Raw genomic sequence first — 15,832 nt, forward strand, 5'->3', positions numbered from 1 at the left:
ATGATAAAGACATAGTTTTGCCCTTATACAAATCCCTGGTCAGACCACACATGGAATATTGTGTACAGTTTTGGGCACCAGTGTATAAAAAGGATATAATAGAGCTGGAACGGGTGCAAAGGAGAGCAACCAGGATTATTAGGGGAATGGGGGGATTAGAATACACTGACAGATTACAAAATTTGGGATTATTCAGTTTAGAAAAAAGACGACTGAGGGGAGACCTCATTACAATGTACAAATACCTGAACGGACAGTACAAGGATCTCTCCAAAGATCTTTTTATACCTAGGCCTGTGACCAGGACAAGGGGACATCCTCTACGCCTAGAGGAGAGGCGATTCTACCATCACCATAGACAAAGGTTCTTTACTGTAAGAGCAGTGAGACTATGGAACTCTCTGCCGCAGGAGGTTGTTATGGCCGACTCTATGTACATGTTCAAGAGAGGCCTGGATGACTTTCTGGAGAGAAAAAATATCACGGGTTATGGGGATAAAACATTTATTTAATTCTTGAAGGTTGGACTTGATGGACTTGCGTCTCCTTCCAGCCTTATATACTATGATACTATGATGATAATTCAATCAAACCCCTAATAAATTGTCCCACTTAGGTGTTTGATATGGATATGTGTGTCACTAAGAGCTAAATAGAACTTTCGCGAGTCTCCCTGCAAATTCGTCCCAATATGGTACTAGCTGCACTACTAGTGCCAGCAAGCCCAGCCACAAGCAAATTTAAAATATATATATATAACGCTATTGTAGCCCTAAGAAGGGCTTTTGGGTTCTTGTAGAATCACTCCTGCCTAACAATAATCTAATAGAACACCCTAACGCTATCCCTGACCAGCAGCAGCTCTCTCCCTAATGGCATCCAGACAGAGAATGATCCAAGCAGCGCGGGCAGGGGCTAGTATATTCCAGGGTCACCTGATCAGGCCAGCTAACCACTACTATCGACGTGTAAGTGTACCACGTGATGCTGGGTGAAGTGCAGAGTCTCCTGGCTTGTGATTGGCTCTGTTTCTGGCCGCCAAAAATCAAAACGGCAGGAGATGCAATTTTCTCGAGCTGGCAAAATATTACTCTGAGCACGAGCAGTTTCGAGTATGTTCGCTCATCTCTATTCATGACCATTACATTTTATTAATACCATTCCATAGAAACTAAACATAAAACATATTACATCATAAGGGTCATACTAAGTCATCTTCATGTTGCTAATATGCCAAAAACTTAAAAACCAAAGAAATATTTTACTAATTTTTTAGCAGAATATACATTTTATTAAATTGCTTACAGATCATCATTCTTCTATAGATAACTGGAAATTAAGCAACATAGGGATCAAACAAAAAAAGGGAAAAAAATACTTGATTAGACACTCAATTACTGATATGTTAATTCTATTTAAATTTTTATTCTTATTCTTTATTCCAGATTAGCATTGGGTATATTGTGTGAACTGCCATTGCTTACATTGAAGTTTTGGTTGTATTAGAACATCTCCCTTTATTTCATAATTTAAAGCTCTCCAGTTTATCACATTTCCGTTATAATCATTAGTCATCACTTTCTGAATGTCTCCTGGTGACAGAACGTAATCCCACATGTGAATATCACTTAATTCACCCACAAGGCTTTGACTCTTAACAAATCCGCCTCCAAATTGATCTTGCTCCTGTCCAAGGATAATACTTACTTTTGTGTCGATAGAAAAACCTTTACTTGAGACAGTTCTAGGGTACAGTTTTCCATTGACCCAAAGCTGAATTAAACCAGTTTCCGAGTCCCAGGTCACACACGTATGTTTCCACTCTACAACTTCTGGATCTGTCTTGATTGTATTTTGTTTGTTATTTACGTAGACAGAACAAGACTGTGGTGGCGAGACCATGATGACAAATGCATTCGACTTCTTAGGCTCAGACATGGCAAGAGAAAAAAGGCTGTGACCACGAGAAAGATCAGTGTAGGACCTCAGGCAGACAGAAAGCTTCTGCAACGGTGTCTTTAATGTGGGCTTTAAGACCACGTGTGCAGTGGCAGTCTCTTTTGGGAAGAGGAACACTTTTTTCTCCAAATCTGTAAAACATAATCAGTAATTAATTCAGCATCTTTAATTTTGCAACCTCTCTTGAAGTCCCCACTAACACTAAAAACCAAATTACAAACCTCACATATCTGTTAACGCTGCATTTATAACACCCGATCTATAAACATAATCCATTATTCAAACTGCTTAGTGAATTAAGTAAATAAAATTCCTTTACAAATTGTGTTAAAATTCTGTATTTTTAACCCTCATCTCCAAAATATTTTTATATTGAGTTGAAAAATTATAGGCTATTAGACTGGCCCTATTCTTATTTCTAGATCCACAGCTGTGTCTATGAGGGACTGTACCAATCACCTACTTAATTCAATATAGTATCGCAAGGTGAAAAAAGTAAAACTTAACATTTATTTCAAAATACATAAAAACCACTATTGTCACAAATAACAATGTACCAACACCAACACCAATTAGCCACTGTAATATACTAAAAGAACATACAGGGCCCATAAAGATATGCCATCTTGGCCACTGATAGCAAGGGGATCATATATGCACAAGGTTGTACACGCAATGTATCATGACAGACAGCTCCAGTATAGGCACTGGTAGAGAACAAGCAGTTGGCAATCAATCCTGCATATATGACAGCTAACCTGTATTCAGTGCAGTACAAGGGAGGAAAACAGGTGTATGCTACAACAATGATAGCAATAATGGCAGTAGAAAATTCTTACCAATCCTGGGCATGAGATTCGGACCATCAGATTCTCACAGGTATTGGAAAACCTAGGTATCCCTAACATACTAGAATATCACCTTAATATCGTCCAATAACTCCCGTCCTAACAAGGACGGTCCACAGCTGTCCCTGACGTGTAACTCGCCCTTGCTGTAGAAACTCCACGTTATCAGATAGTCTCATAACAGAAAAAGTTGTCCCAACGCGTTTCTTCCGCAATCCCGCGGATTCATCAGGGGATACACATGTCACAAATGTCGGTAACTCTTAAAAATCATAGTGGTAGAGACCAGGCAGTGGCTCCAGGCCGTTCAGCTTAGTGAAGCACAGAGCGACTGGCGTGTGCAGCGTTTTTACTGCGCCTAACCAGCTGTTTTTAAAACAGCCGGCTAATGCACGCCATTACGCCGCCCACTTCCGGTTGGTGCCGATCACGTGACTAGTCACGTGATCAGTCACATGACAACAGGGAGGCGGCGCAGAATGCCGTGACATCAGATGAGGAGGTAAAAACACATCCCTCGATCTAATACATTGTTGCGTACGGTAGTCACGGCGGTGTGCAATACTATATCGTTGGCCGATAGTAACTAAAGGCATGCAGTGGGCCTGTCATGTGTGTACATATGTAATGGCTCTAAAACTGCAAGCTCGCTGAGCGGTAAGTATAAACAAAATGTACAATTTAGAGGTACTTAGTATGATATTTCCGGCAGTATCTAAATTATTGGTATGAAGAAAGAAAAAATTAAACAATCATATATACACAGTAACTTGAAGGAGAAAATAAAGGTCATACCCAGAAAAGATCAGATACGATTGAAGAAAAGATCAGATTACACATCAATAAAAGATGCAAAGCTTAGGGTTTCATTAAGCCCATTGGGGGCAACAGTGGCTAGCCTGTAAATCCATCGGGTCTCAGTTTGTAGTATTTTCTGATTCCAGTCTCCCCCTCTAACATTTCGAGGTACCTGGATAAAGCCATGAAATCTTACTACATCTGCACAACCTTGGTGACATTCATGAACATGTTTTGCCACCGGGGTATCTCTCGAGTGTCTAATGTCAGCCAAGTGCTCACCCACTCGTCTGCGGAATTCTCTAAAGGTTTTTCCGATGTATTCAATTCCGCAGATACATACAACCCTGTAAATCACTCCCTTTGTTTTACAGTTAATAAAGGAGTTGATTTGGATTTCCTCACCAGTCACATTTGCCACAAATTTCTTTGTTACCTGGATATAAGGGCAGGCTATACATCCATTGCATTTAAAAGAGCCATTCGGTTTCCTAGCATCCAGCCATGTGTTTCTAGGATTTGTGGCAAAATGGCTGTGTACTAGGCGGTCCCTAAGGGACCTACCCTTCCGATAGGTGATAGATGGTAGTGGAGTCAAGACATCAGCAATGTCAGTGTCCATCAATAGAGTCGACCAGTGTCTAGAGATAATTTGCCTAATGGTGTCAGATCCATTATTGAACGTGGATCGGAACCAAAAGATGTCTTCTATCTTTGTTAAGGGCGTTATGAAAGGCACTCCTCAATATTTTGTCCGGGTAACCTTTCTGCAAAAATCTCACTCTAAGATCGTCAGCCTGCTTCAAGAATGAACACTTATCAGAGCAGTTCCTCCGTAAACGAAGATATTGGCCCCGAGGTATTCCTCTTTTTAGAGGAGCTGGGTGGCTGCTCTCCCACCTCAGTAAGGAGTTTGTGGCAGTAGCCTTTCTAAATACCTCTGTCTGTAATAGACCATCAGGTCCTTTAGTAAGGAGTATGTCCAAAAAGGCCAGTTTCTCGCCACTGATCTCATAGGTGAATTTAAGGCCAATGTCGTTACCGTTCAGATGCTCGACAAAGTCAGAAAAGGCTGATTTGGATCCACTCCAGATGATCAAAATATCGTCAATGAAGCGTAACCATAATTCTATATGCCCTTGATAGAGATCAGTTTCTGGTAAAAAGACCATGGTGTCCTCCCACCAGCCCAGGAGCAAATTGGCATAGGTTGGCACACAAGGCCAACCCATCGCCGTGCCCCTGAGCTGGTGGTAGTACTTACCATTGAACAGAAAGTAGTTATGTGTAAGACAAAATTGAAGAGATTTGAATAGAAAATCGTCATGTTGCCTGTATTGGACCCCTCTTGTACTCAAAAAGTATGACACTGCTTCAAGACCTCTATTGTGGGGAATAGAGGAATATAAGGCCTCAACATCAATGGAGGCAAGAAAGTATCCCTCATCCATTGCAATGCCCTCCAATCTTCTTAGAAGATCCATGGAGTCTTGTAGGTACGATGGAAGGGATTCAACATAGGGTCTCAGGATTTTGTCTAGGTAAACTCCCAAATTTTGAGTGATGTTATTAGTACCTGATACAATTGGTCTCCCCTTTAGTGGCTCCAACCCCTTGTGGACTTTAGGGAGCCCATAAAAAGTGGCAATCGTGGGGGTTACTGGTTCTAGGAACCTCAATTCATTAGTGTCAATTAACCCCTGGCTAAAGGCTTCAGTGGCCAAGATGGCATATCTTTATGGGCCCTGTATGTTCTTTTAGTATATTACAGTGGCTAATTGGTGTTGGTGTTGGTACATTGTTATTTGTGACAATAGTGGTTTTTATGTATTTTGAAATAAATGTTAAGTTTTACATTTTTCACCTTGAGATACTATATTGAGTTGAAAAATTAACACAAACGCCCCAGTAAAACCAATGAAAAAAAGAGCTCATCACAAAAAAATCCCTCAACTACATCAGTTGGTTAAAAATATAAAACCGTGACAAATTAATGTTGATATGAAAACAAATAATTTATTTAGTAAAAGTGTTTTTACTGTATAAAACAACACAAAAATAGACATTCCATTATCAGACATTCCAGTCTCGGTTGAAGATCAGTCGCACGGAGTGTGGGAGTCTGGCTGCTCCGAGACACATACAGGCGGTCCCCTACTTAAGGACACCCGACTTACAGACAACCCATAGTTACAGACGGACCCCTCTGCCCACTGTGACCTCTGGTGAAGCTCTCTGGATTCTTTACTATAGTCCCAGACTGCAATGATCAGCTATAAGGTGTCTGTAATGAGGCTTTATTGATAATTCTTGGTCCAATTACACCAAAAATTTTGAAACTCCAATTGTCACTGGGGCAAAAGAAAAAAAATTGTCTAGAACTTCCATTATAAAATATACAGTTTCGACTTACATACAAATTCAACTTAAGAACAAACCTCCAGACCCTATCTTGTATGTAACCCGGGGACTGCCTGTATACAGAAAAAATGGGGAACTCCAGTGAGGATACAAAATAAATGTTTAGCAGTGTATAGGTGTATACATTGTAGATCAAAATTAGGGAACAATACACCATTTCCTAAATGTTAAGGTCATTGTGCAGTCCTTTGATACTATATCCTAACATGAGTAAAATAACAGTATTTTTTACTATTTCATAAATTGTATATATACCAAAGCACAAAATAAAAATGTAAAATAAATTTTGTTACTGAATTTTGTCAAAGCACTGATCAAAATTAGAGAACATTTTTAGGTACATGTAAGTTGTGCTGATTTGGCATAAGTGCTTATTTCCTCAATTATCTAAAATACCACTTATTTTACTCCAGCTGTGGCTTGTCCAGATGAAGAACCTATCAGCCAAAGCAAACAAACTTGGTTGCTTCAAGTCTTTGATTTCTAGAATATTGCAATCTCACAAATACATTTAAGTCCCTGAAAAGGGCTGATCACCCTTGAAAGACAAATGCAAGAGAGGATAGGATAATGCAGAGAATTTCCATGGTTAAACGTTTGAACACTGCAGCTGGAAGGGCTTGCCAGTTAAAGAGGACCTATCACCCAGAAAGTAAGCAGCTCCTAGTGCTACAGCATATGCTGCAGTGTTACAATGATAGCATTAACCTCCGTTAACACTATCTAACACTGCCGCTCTGTACATTTCAAAGCGGTCCGGCGTTTTCATGAGGGGCCACCGCCGCCCTATGGAGCAAGCAGGGCGGTCTGGGGAAGAAGCAGCGCCTCAGACCGCCCCCTCATGAATACACCGGACCACTTTGAGAGTGGTCCGGCATTTGTAGGGTACAGCACAGCGGTGTTAGCGTTATCGGAGGTTTCCGATAATGCTATCATTGTAACACTGCAGCATTTGTTGCAACACTAGGAGCTGCTTACTAAAGTAAGTGCTGAATTTCTGAGTGACAGGTCCTCTTTAAGGTTGAGGATCTGACTCATCGTATAGTGCCTTGATGTTCAAGAAAATTTCGAGTGGTAGCCCAGTGACCAAATTCCACATTAACAGAATGAATCAAGGGATAGACTAACCTTTGTACTCTGAGGAGTATGTTGTGGGGACTGACAAAATGGGGTCTGCAGTTTATTTTATTGATGACAGCAGGTTTAGGCCCCTTCCACCCTAGCGTTGCATTTCACGTCAGGGTGCAATGCGTGAAAAACTGACGTTTTTGGCTGCGTTTTTGTTCCATTTTTCCTTGGAGTAATTAACGTTTTTGCGTTTTTCACGCGCGTGTTGTTAGCGTTTTTTTTGCGTTTTCGGCGCGTTTTTCACGCGCGAGTCAATGGGAGACTCGAGCATTTTTCAAAGGGACCATGGTTTGGGATTAAAATGTGTTATTTAATTGAAAAAGAATGTCTTCTGATACGTTGCAAACATCTGCAATCTATTCTGCACTGTTCCCCGTGTATATTATCTCTCGACAAGTTAGCAGATGTGAAGAACAGTGAAGAATAGAATAAAAACATTGAACACAGTGAACACAGTGACCACAGGATCATTTAAGAGAAAAACACAGTGCAGAATAGATTACAGATGTTCGGCACATCTGCTTACTTGTCGGGAGATGCGCACGGAACGGTGCGCCCAAAATAGCATGTGAAGAACAATATATATGTGTGTGAAGAACACATTGCAGATGTTTAAATACATCTGCAATGTGTTCTTCACACATATATATATTGTTCTTCACATGCTATTTTGGGCGCACCGTTCCGCGCGTATCTCCCGACAAGTAAGCAGATGTACCGAACATCTGTAATCTATTCTGCACTGTGTTCTGCACTGTGTTTTTCTCTTAAATGATCCTGTGGTCACTGTGTTCACTGTGTTCAATGTTTTTATTCTATTCTTCACTGTTCTTCATTGTGTTTTTTTAATTAAATGCTCGATCGCGAGCAGGGGAAATACTGTTATTCTGGTCACCTAGCAACCCTTACGTTTAAAACGCATTGCACTCGCATTGCACTTGCAATGATTGCGAGTGCAATGCGTTCTTGATGCGTCTCCATAGACTTGAATGGGGCGGGAAAAACGCGCGTGACACGCAAAAGTAGAGCATGCTGCGATTTTGACGCGCGTGAAAACGAACGCAAGCACGCGCGTGAAAACCAACGCTAATGAAGAAAGACCCATTGAATACAATGGGACAGAGTACAATGCAAGTTCTGCGCGTCAAATGCACGCGCAGAACTCGCGCATGAAAAACGCCAGTGTGGAAGGGGCCTTAGTTTATTTGAATCTGCTGGGAAATAGTATGTTCGTAGATAAACTGAGGAAAGATTTAACCCAAAGTGTGTAATGAGGTCAGTGAAAGGTGGTCAAGTGTAATGGTTTGGGGAATGTCTTCTGCAGCAGAAGTTGGACCTCTCATACAGCTACATGGCAGAGTGATTGCAAATGTTGAACTTTCTTTAACAACAATTGGTAAACATGTAAACTTCTTAATGATTGGTGATAGTTGTAACCCTAAGAAAATGTAATCTTTCTCTGTTCTACAAAACTCACTGGGGCACATTTACTTACCCGTCCCGTTGACGCCGCATGATCCGGAATGTCCGACGAGGATTCGGAGCTGCCGCGATTCACTAACATTGTGCGTCCAATTTCCTGCATGTGTCGCTTCCACGCTCAGGTCCACCGGAGTTCACCTGCTTCTTCCCAGTGCATGCAAGTGCTGATCTTGCGACACAATTTTGAAAGTTATATTCCGCGGTTTTTCGGAATTAGTCGTGTTGTCCGACGCCCCCCCCCCCCCAATTTGTGTCGCATGCAAGCCGGCGCCGATGCGCCACAATCCGATTGCGTGCGCCAAAAACCGGGGTCAATTCAGGGCAAATCGGAAAAATCCGCAAAACCTGACAGAAATGCGTCCGACAGACCCTTAGTAAATGTGCCCCACTGTTCTGTAATTATGTTCAGAAAGTTTGCAAAATAAAGATTTTACGTTGATACTTTGGTAATTTTGTAGAACACTGTTCTAAAGACATGGTTTACCCCTTGCAAAAAAAATCCATCAAATCTTGATCAATGTAGATTTAATAATAATGATTTAAAAAATTCAAGTGATCCTACATATAATTAATTTGGGGGCAATAATTATTATATAAATAATTAATATAGACACGGCAAAAAAATAGAATTCATTCAAGGGAGTAAAGCAATAATTAATTTAGGGGTAGCCCCGGCTCCTGGTGCGCACGCCAGCTCTGTAAGTTTTAAAGGGTAGGCGCGCCCTGATAAATTGCCAGCCCCTTCCTGTGTCCCCTGCTGGATCTTTGCACCTAGTGCCCTAGAGAAAGCTTGCTCCCGATGCTAGATGCTGTACCATACTGTACCTCTTTGAGCCTGACATCTCATGAGAACCACCAACAGCAAAGTGTAGAATGTGTTCCACCTAAAAAGTAAAATTTTTATTAATTAAGATTGAATTTCATATTTATATAAAAAAAAATCTGAAAAATACATAGAGGAGAATTTATCATATGCCGATTCTCTCTCCTATCTGTTCTTGAAGACATTGGCCATGCCCTCCGTCCTAGCGGAAACAGCAAGAGGCATAGGTCTGTTGATGTATTCATTGGCAGCCATGCTGCCAGGCAAAACTATGCCGGGTCTAACCTGTTTGCAGTTTTTTGGAAGTGTGCAGTCAGGGCATAGAATTCCAGATCACTGTCTACTCTGCCAACCACAGCTCCCTCCACTCTCTTTGGAGGTATTGTAGACATAAAAATAATCTTAATTTTTTGCAGTGGGCAAATTGCAATTATTTGAGTGCTTCTACATCAAAAAACTTGCATTGCAGTGCTGATGAATCTCCCCCAGAATATTTAATTTATGACCAAAATAATACATTTTGATTCCATAGTGAATTTGTCATGAAGGAATGTCACAAGGGTAGAAGAGTTCTTTTGAACTGACATTTTAGGCAGCAGTGTTGCTCAAGTGTTACTCTGGTTATTGCCGGGACCAAAAATTTTATAATCAGAATTCAGTACAAGCACTGGCATCAACTTATGACACTATACTAAGAATTTTTTTTAAAAAATCAATTTATTGCTAGCTATTATAGGGGTAAAATAATAATACATAAAATAATAATAAAAATACACATAAATCACTCCAAACCATTGTATATGTAGAAAATACACAAATACATTATCAAACATCTATATGTATCGGATGAATATGCATAAAACAAAAGAAAAGGTATGTTAGAAAAACTAAAAATATATAAAAATATATACCACTTATGAATATGTGTGTATACTCATACAGTAGTAGCGAGATTGCATTGTTTTATCAAATAATGTATAGTTTATACAGAAAAGTAAATCACTCCAAACTCCAAGTAGTTTGGAGTGATTTATGTGTATTTTTATCATTATGCCTATTAGTCATCTACATTTGAACCTATAAGTAGAGCTCAGCGGACTCAACGTTCCCGTTTGGGTTGAGGGTTTAGATTCAACAGTTAATCCGGTAAACTGACAATGTCCTCCTGGCCAATCCTGCCCATGACTAGTAGCTAGGGGTGTTATACGGCCCTCAATACAGCAATACGTCAGGGTAAGATGGTGAAACCCGAACAGGTCGAGTCTGCTTGTCTCTACATATAATATTACTTTGGGAAGGTTTGCATGCATTTTTATTATTGTTTTTATGTACAGTTTTTCCCCCTCTAATAGTTATCAATAAATTGAAAACTTAAAACATTCCCTGACCATGACCATGGTGAAAAGTGGTGGCCACTATGCATGACATACCAACGGCATCATCAGCTCGCTGCTTACATGTAAAATCTCTTAAGTTCCTCATAGTCACAGGAGTCATAGGAGTCACAGGTTTCAGGAAACATTTAGAGAACCAGGAAATGAATCAACCAGGTAAGAAGAGAATCAAAGTTATACTGTATATTTGTGGGTATGATGCTCCTGGTTTATGTAACAGATCAGATACGGCATCAGTTTTAACCTCACTATATCATGAAGCATTAATAATTAACTTTTTACTACCTGAGAGAAACTAAAATGAGGAGAAGCTACTGCGGGAACCTGAGGGGACCCTAGAATTTTAGTTACTGTGTAATAATAATTAATTTATTCATATAGTGCCCACATATTCCCCAGCGCTGTGCAGAGCTTGTCACATAAGTCCCTGTCCTTAAAGGGGCTCACAATCTAATCAACCTATCAGTATGTTTTGGAGTGTGGGAGGAAACCAGAGGACCCAGAATAAACCTATGCAAACACAGAGAGAACATACAAACAATTTGCAGATGTTGACCTGGTTGGGACTTGAACCCTTGACAAGGCTGTAGTTCTAACCACTGAGCCACTGTACTGAAACGTGTACCACTCATATAGACACATAGGGGGTCATTTACTAAGGGCCTGATTCACGTTTTCCCGACGTGTTACCCGAATATTTCTGATTTGCGCCGATTGTACCTGAATTGCCCCGGGATTTTGGCGCATGCGATCAGATTGTGGCGCATCGGCACCGGCATGCACGTGACGGAAATCGGGGGGTGTGGCCGAACGAAAACCCGACGGATTCGGAAAAACCGCCGCATTTAAAAAAGTAAATTGTGTCGCGGAGCTTGCACTCACCTTCATCCAGGATAGGATCGTGAACTTCAGTGCGTTCCGATACTCTTCAGCGCAGCAGCGCCACCTGGTGGACATCGGAGGAACTGCCTTGATGAATCCCGTCCGGACCCGAATCCACCGCAGAGAACGCGCCGCTGGATCGCGAACGGACCGGGTAAGTAAATCTGCCCCATAATTTCAACAAAACAATTGGTAGCCAAAAGGAACAAAAATGAAGGTGAAGAGAAATATTATTTGCCCCTTACAACCCCTGAACTACTGTATGTCATAAACAATACAATATTTATAAAATAACGTGTATGCGTAATGTAAAATAATACATTAAAGTTATATAATTCAATGCAAGTTATAACTTATTCAACTGCTCAAAAAAAGTTACAAGCTACTTATTGGTTAAAAGAGTTCCACAAATATAAAAAACATAACAGTGTGTCGTGCTCTCTACCTCATTTTGTCCAGACGAATGTACTTTCCTGAATGTCTTCAGCTTCTTCTCCAGCTTCTGATCTGTTGTTATGATCTGATCCATATATTTTATACCTCAGACTTGCAGCCGGCCAATATTTGCTAAATGGTTTTCACCAGAAAAGCTGCAAAAAGTTCTACACACAAAATTGAACTTCATTGACATTTGAATGAAATGAAAATATTTATTTGTGAATAGATAAGATTTTATCTGCACTTTCAGCCTTGACCCCTTGTGGACTGGTTTACATTGTCTTTCGGAATATTATGAATTTTTGTGCAATGGGGGATTCTTAAAGGGGTATTCCGGGAATATAAACGTCTGACACAAAAACCCATGGTGATATAACTAAATGAATACAACAATACTCAATGTCATTAGTCACAAAACGGAGCTTAAATAATTTGATTTTATCATCTAAAAAGTTTATGGCCTCTCTAAAGTAGGTGGAGTTATCACTAAGATGGCCGCCACTGGAAACTACAAGTTCCATGATCCTTTAGTTCTCAGTAACTCCTCCTACCACTTATGCTCTGCTAACAGTGATGATATAACAGACTTTCATTGCCATAGTAATGATGTGTAACTGCCATCACCACAACACCGGCCATACTGGATGCACTTCAACCAACCGACAACAGCCAAACATAGTGGTGATCACATGACCTGCCCAGGCAGGTGCAGGACATGTGATGTTGACATGTGACCAGCAGCCATCTTCTGTCTTGCAGCGGACCGCGCGGAGGAAATTAACGGACTGATTAAAGGGCCATTAGCATTTTAATTCTTCTTTACAGTCTATGTCAACAGCATTTTCTGCTAAGGGGAGCAAAATTTTAAGTAACAACTAATTACATTTTAGCTTATATTGTGAGTGCCCATTTGTATATGAATTATGCTTATTCCTGGAATACCCCTTTAAGGCTGGAAACTTTTTTTAAAATTTTTTTGTACTAGACCAGTTGTGTTTTTTTGATATATGATTTATATAATTTTGAAATGTTTTGCTTAACACTTAAAAATATTTGGTAGTTGTTTTTTCTTTTGCTGAGGTTATTTTATAACAAAACCATCACTTTTTGTTCAGATGGTTTGTTCATTTACTAGAGGTGTGAAGTACGGATGAGTGGATCCATTTGGATTTGAGTTCTTTGAGTTTGAGTTGAATAAAAGTCTGGCTCAGGTATCCCTACCCAACGGATACACCTACAATTGGTACTGGTGCTGATTGTGGGTATTTACCCTTTAAAGGAAACCTACCACCATGATCTACCTATTAAGATAGATCTGGTGGTAGTTACCTCTAGTGTATGTAAGGAGAGCCCTTTTTAGGGCTAATCCTTTAGTGCCCTTTATCTTTTTTGATCTTTAACTGTGATAATATGCTAATTTACTAAAGAGGCTACTGGGGCATGAAGTAGCCAGAGCTGAGGCTACACAGCACGGTTACTCCACGCCCCAGTAGTCTCATTGATCCTCCTACCCAAATATCTTCAGCGCGCAGCACAAGGAGCTTTGCGCCTTTGTCTGTGAAGCCGGCATTCTACTCATGTGCAGAATGCAGGCCGACGGCTGCGTGGTCTAGAGTCCAAAACCGGAGCTACTGTGCATGCGCAGAACGCCGTCTTCACGAACAAGGGAGAGCAGCTCCTCGTAGCTGCGCGCTGAAGATATCTTGCTATCCTTACATTCATTAGTGGCACCTAGCACCGGATCTACCTTCACAGGTAGATTTGTGGTGGTAGGTTCCCTTTAAATGCGGCTAGCAAAGCCAACAGCAGGATTGAATATCTAAGTGAGAAGACCAGAAAATAGAATTGCTTATGTTTTTTTAGTTTTATTTATTTACTTTTTAATGATGTCAGGCCGATGGTATGGTGGGTTAGTGTCCCATATCGTTCTTTACCAAATCTCTCTGTGGCCGCGATCAAAATTAAAAAAAATATATTCTGACCTAGAGATGAATCCGCTGAGACACATTGGACCTATCCGTGATTCCAGCACCTGCACAGTTCTTTAATGAAGCTGGAGCGCTACACCCCGGCTTCATTGCGTAAGCACCATAGCTACAGCACATGCACAGTGAAACCATGGTGTAGTACACTGGTACACAGGTTTCATTGTGCGACTGCACAGGTGCACGGAGCATGAGACCAAGGTAAGTATAATGATTAGAGATGAGCGAGCACTAAAATGCTCGGGTGCTCGTTATTCGAGACAAACTTTTCCTGATGCTCGAGTGCTCGTCTCGAATAACGAGCCCCATTGAAGTCAATGGGAGACTCGAGCATTTTTCAAAGGGACCATGGTTCGGGAATAAAATGTTTTATTTAATTGAAAAAGAATGTCTTCTGATAAGTGATCAGATGTATGCAAACATCTGCAATCTATTCTTCACTGTTCCGCGCGTATATTATCTCCCGACAAGTTAGCAGATGTGAAGAACAGTGAAGAATAGAATAAAAACAGTGAACACAGGATCATTTAAGTGAAAAACACAGTGAAGAACACAGTGAAGAATAGATTACAGATGTTCGGCACATCTGCTTACTTGTCGGGAGATACGCTGTCCCGGGATCCGCTGCTCTTCTTCCACTGAAGTCTCCCCGATGTCTCCGTGCCGCTGCCCGATGTCTCCGTGCCCCGATGTCACCGTGCCCCGATGTCACCGTGCCCCGATGTCACCGTGCCCCTATGTCTCCGTGCCCCTATGTCTCCGTGCCCCTATGTCTCCGTGCCCCGATGTCTCCGTGCCCCGATGTCTCCGTGCCCCGATGTCTCCGTGCCCCGATGTCTCCGTGCCCCGATGTCTCCGTGCCCCTATGTCTCCGTGCCCCTATGTCTCCGTGCCCCGATGTCTCCGTGCCCCTATGTCTCCGTGCCCCCATGTCTCCGTGCCCCTATGTCTCCGTGCCGCTCCGTGCCGCTGCCCGATGTCTCCGTGCTGCTCCCCGGTGTCTCTGTCCTGCTCATCGTGTTCTTCAATGTGTTCTTCACACATATATATTGTTCTTCACATGCTATTTTGTTCGCACCGTTCCGCGCGTATCTTCCGACAAGTAAGCAGATGTGCCGAACATCTGTAATCTATTCTGCACTGTGTTCTGCACTGTGTTTTTCACTTAAATGATCCTGTGTTCACAGTGTTCACTGTTTTTATTCTATTCTTCATTGTTCTTCACTGTGTTTTTTTAATTAAATGCTCGATCTCGAGCAGGGGAAATACTCGTCCGAGCAACGAGCCGTTTCGAGTACCTTAATACTCGAACGAGCATCAAGCTCGGACGAGTATACTCGCTCAACTCTAATAATGATTTTTATTTTAATAGTGACCATGGAGGAACTTAATAATGGAAAATTTGGGGTACTAAACGATGGCTCCATAAGGACCTGTGGGTGGTTTAGTGTCCCAAATCGCCCTGACATGTCCTCTTTAACCACTTTTACCATGTGCAGTAAAAATGTGTAAGGTCGATGGTGCAGATCAACACAGGACTGAAAACTTTTTCCCCTTTATTTTCCATCCTACTATGGGACTTAATAGAATCCTCTGACTACATATATAATGGAGCATGTTATGTTTTTCAAAATAAAAGTAACAGTAGACTGAGGCAGAAGTGTAACTTGAAGA

General features: G+C 41.2%; 1 protein-coding gene across 1 annotated transcript; it reads right to left on the reverse strand.

The window, feature by feature from the left end:
* Positions 1 to 1,251: 1,251 nt before the first annotated feature.
* On the reverse strand, positions 1,252 to 12,319 carry LOC140069445 (C-reactive protein-like). The gene is made up of 3 exons (XM_072115147.1): positions 12,181 to 12,319; positions 9,462 to 9,520; positions 1,252 to 2,090 (listed from the first exon to the last, which is right to left on the reverse strand). Exons 1-3 carry the CDS (start codon positions 12,183 to 12,185, stop codon positions 1,447 to 1,449), a joined length of 708 nt encoding a protein of 235 aa, XP_071971248.1. The 5' UTR covers positions 12,186 to 12,319; the 3' UTR covers positions 1,252 to 1,446.
* Between the last annotated feature and the right edge of the window lie 3,513 nt (positions 12,320 to 15,832).

This window comes from Engystomops pustulosus, chromosome 7, assembly GCF_040894005.1.
Source record: "Engystomops pustulosus chromosome 7, aEngPut4.maternal, whole genome shotgun sequence".
NCBI lineage: Eukaryota > Metazoa > Chordata > Amphibia > Anura > Leptodactylidae > Engystomops > Engystomops pustulosus.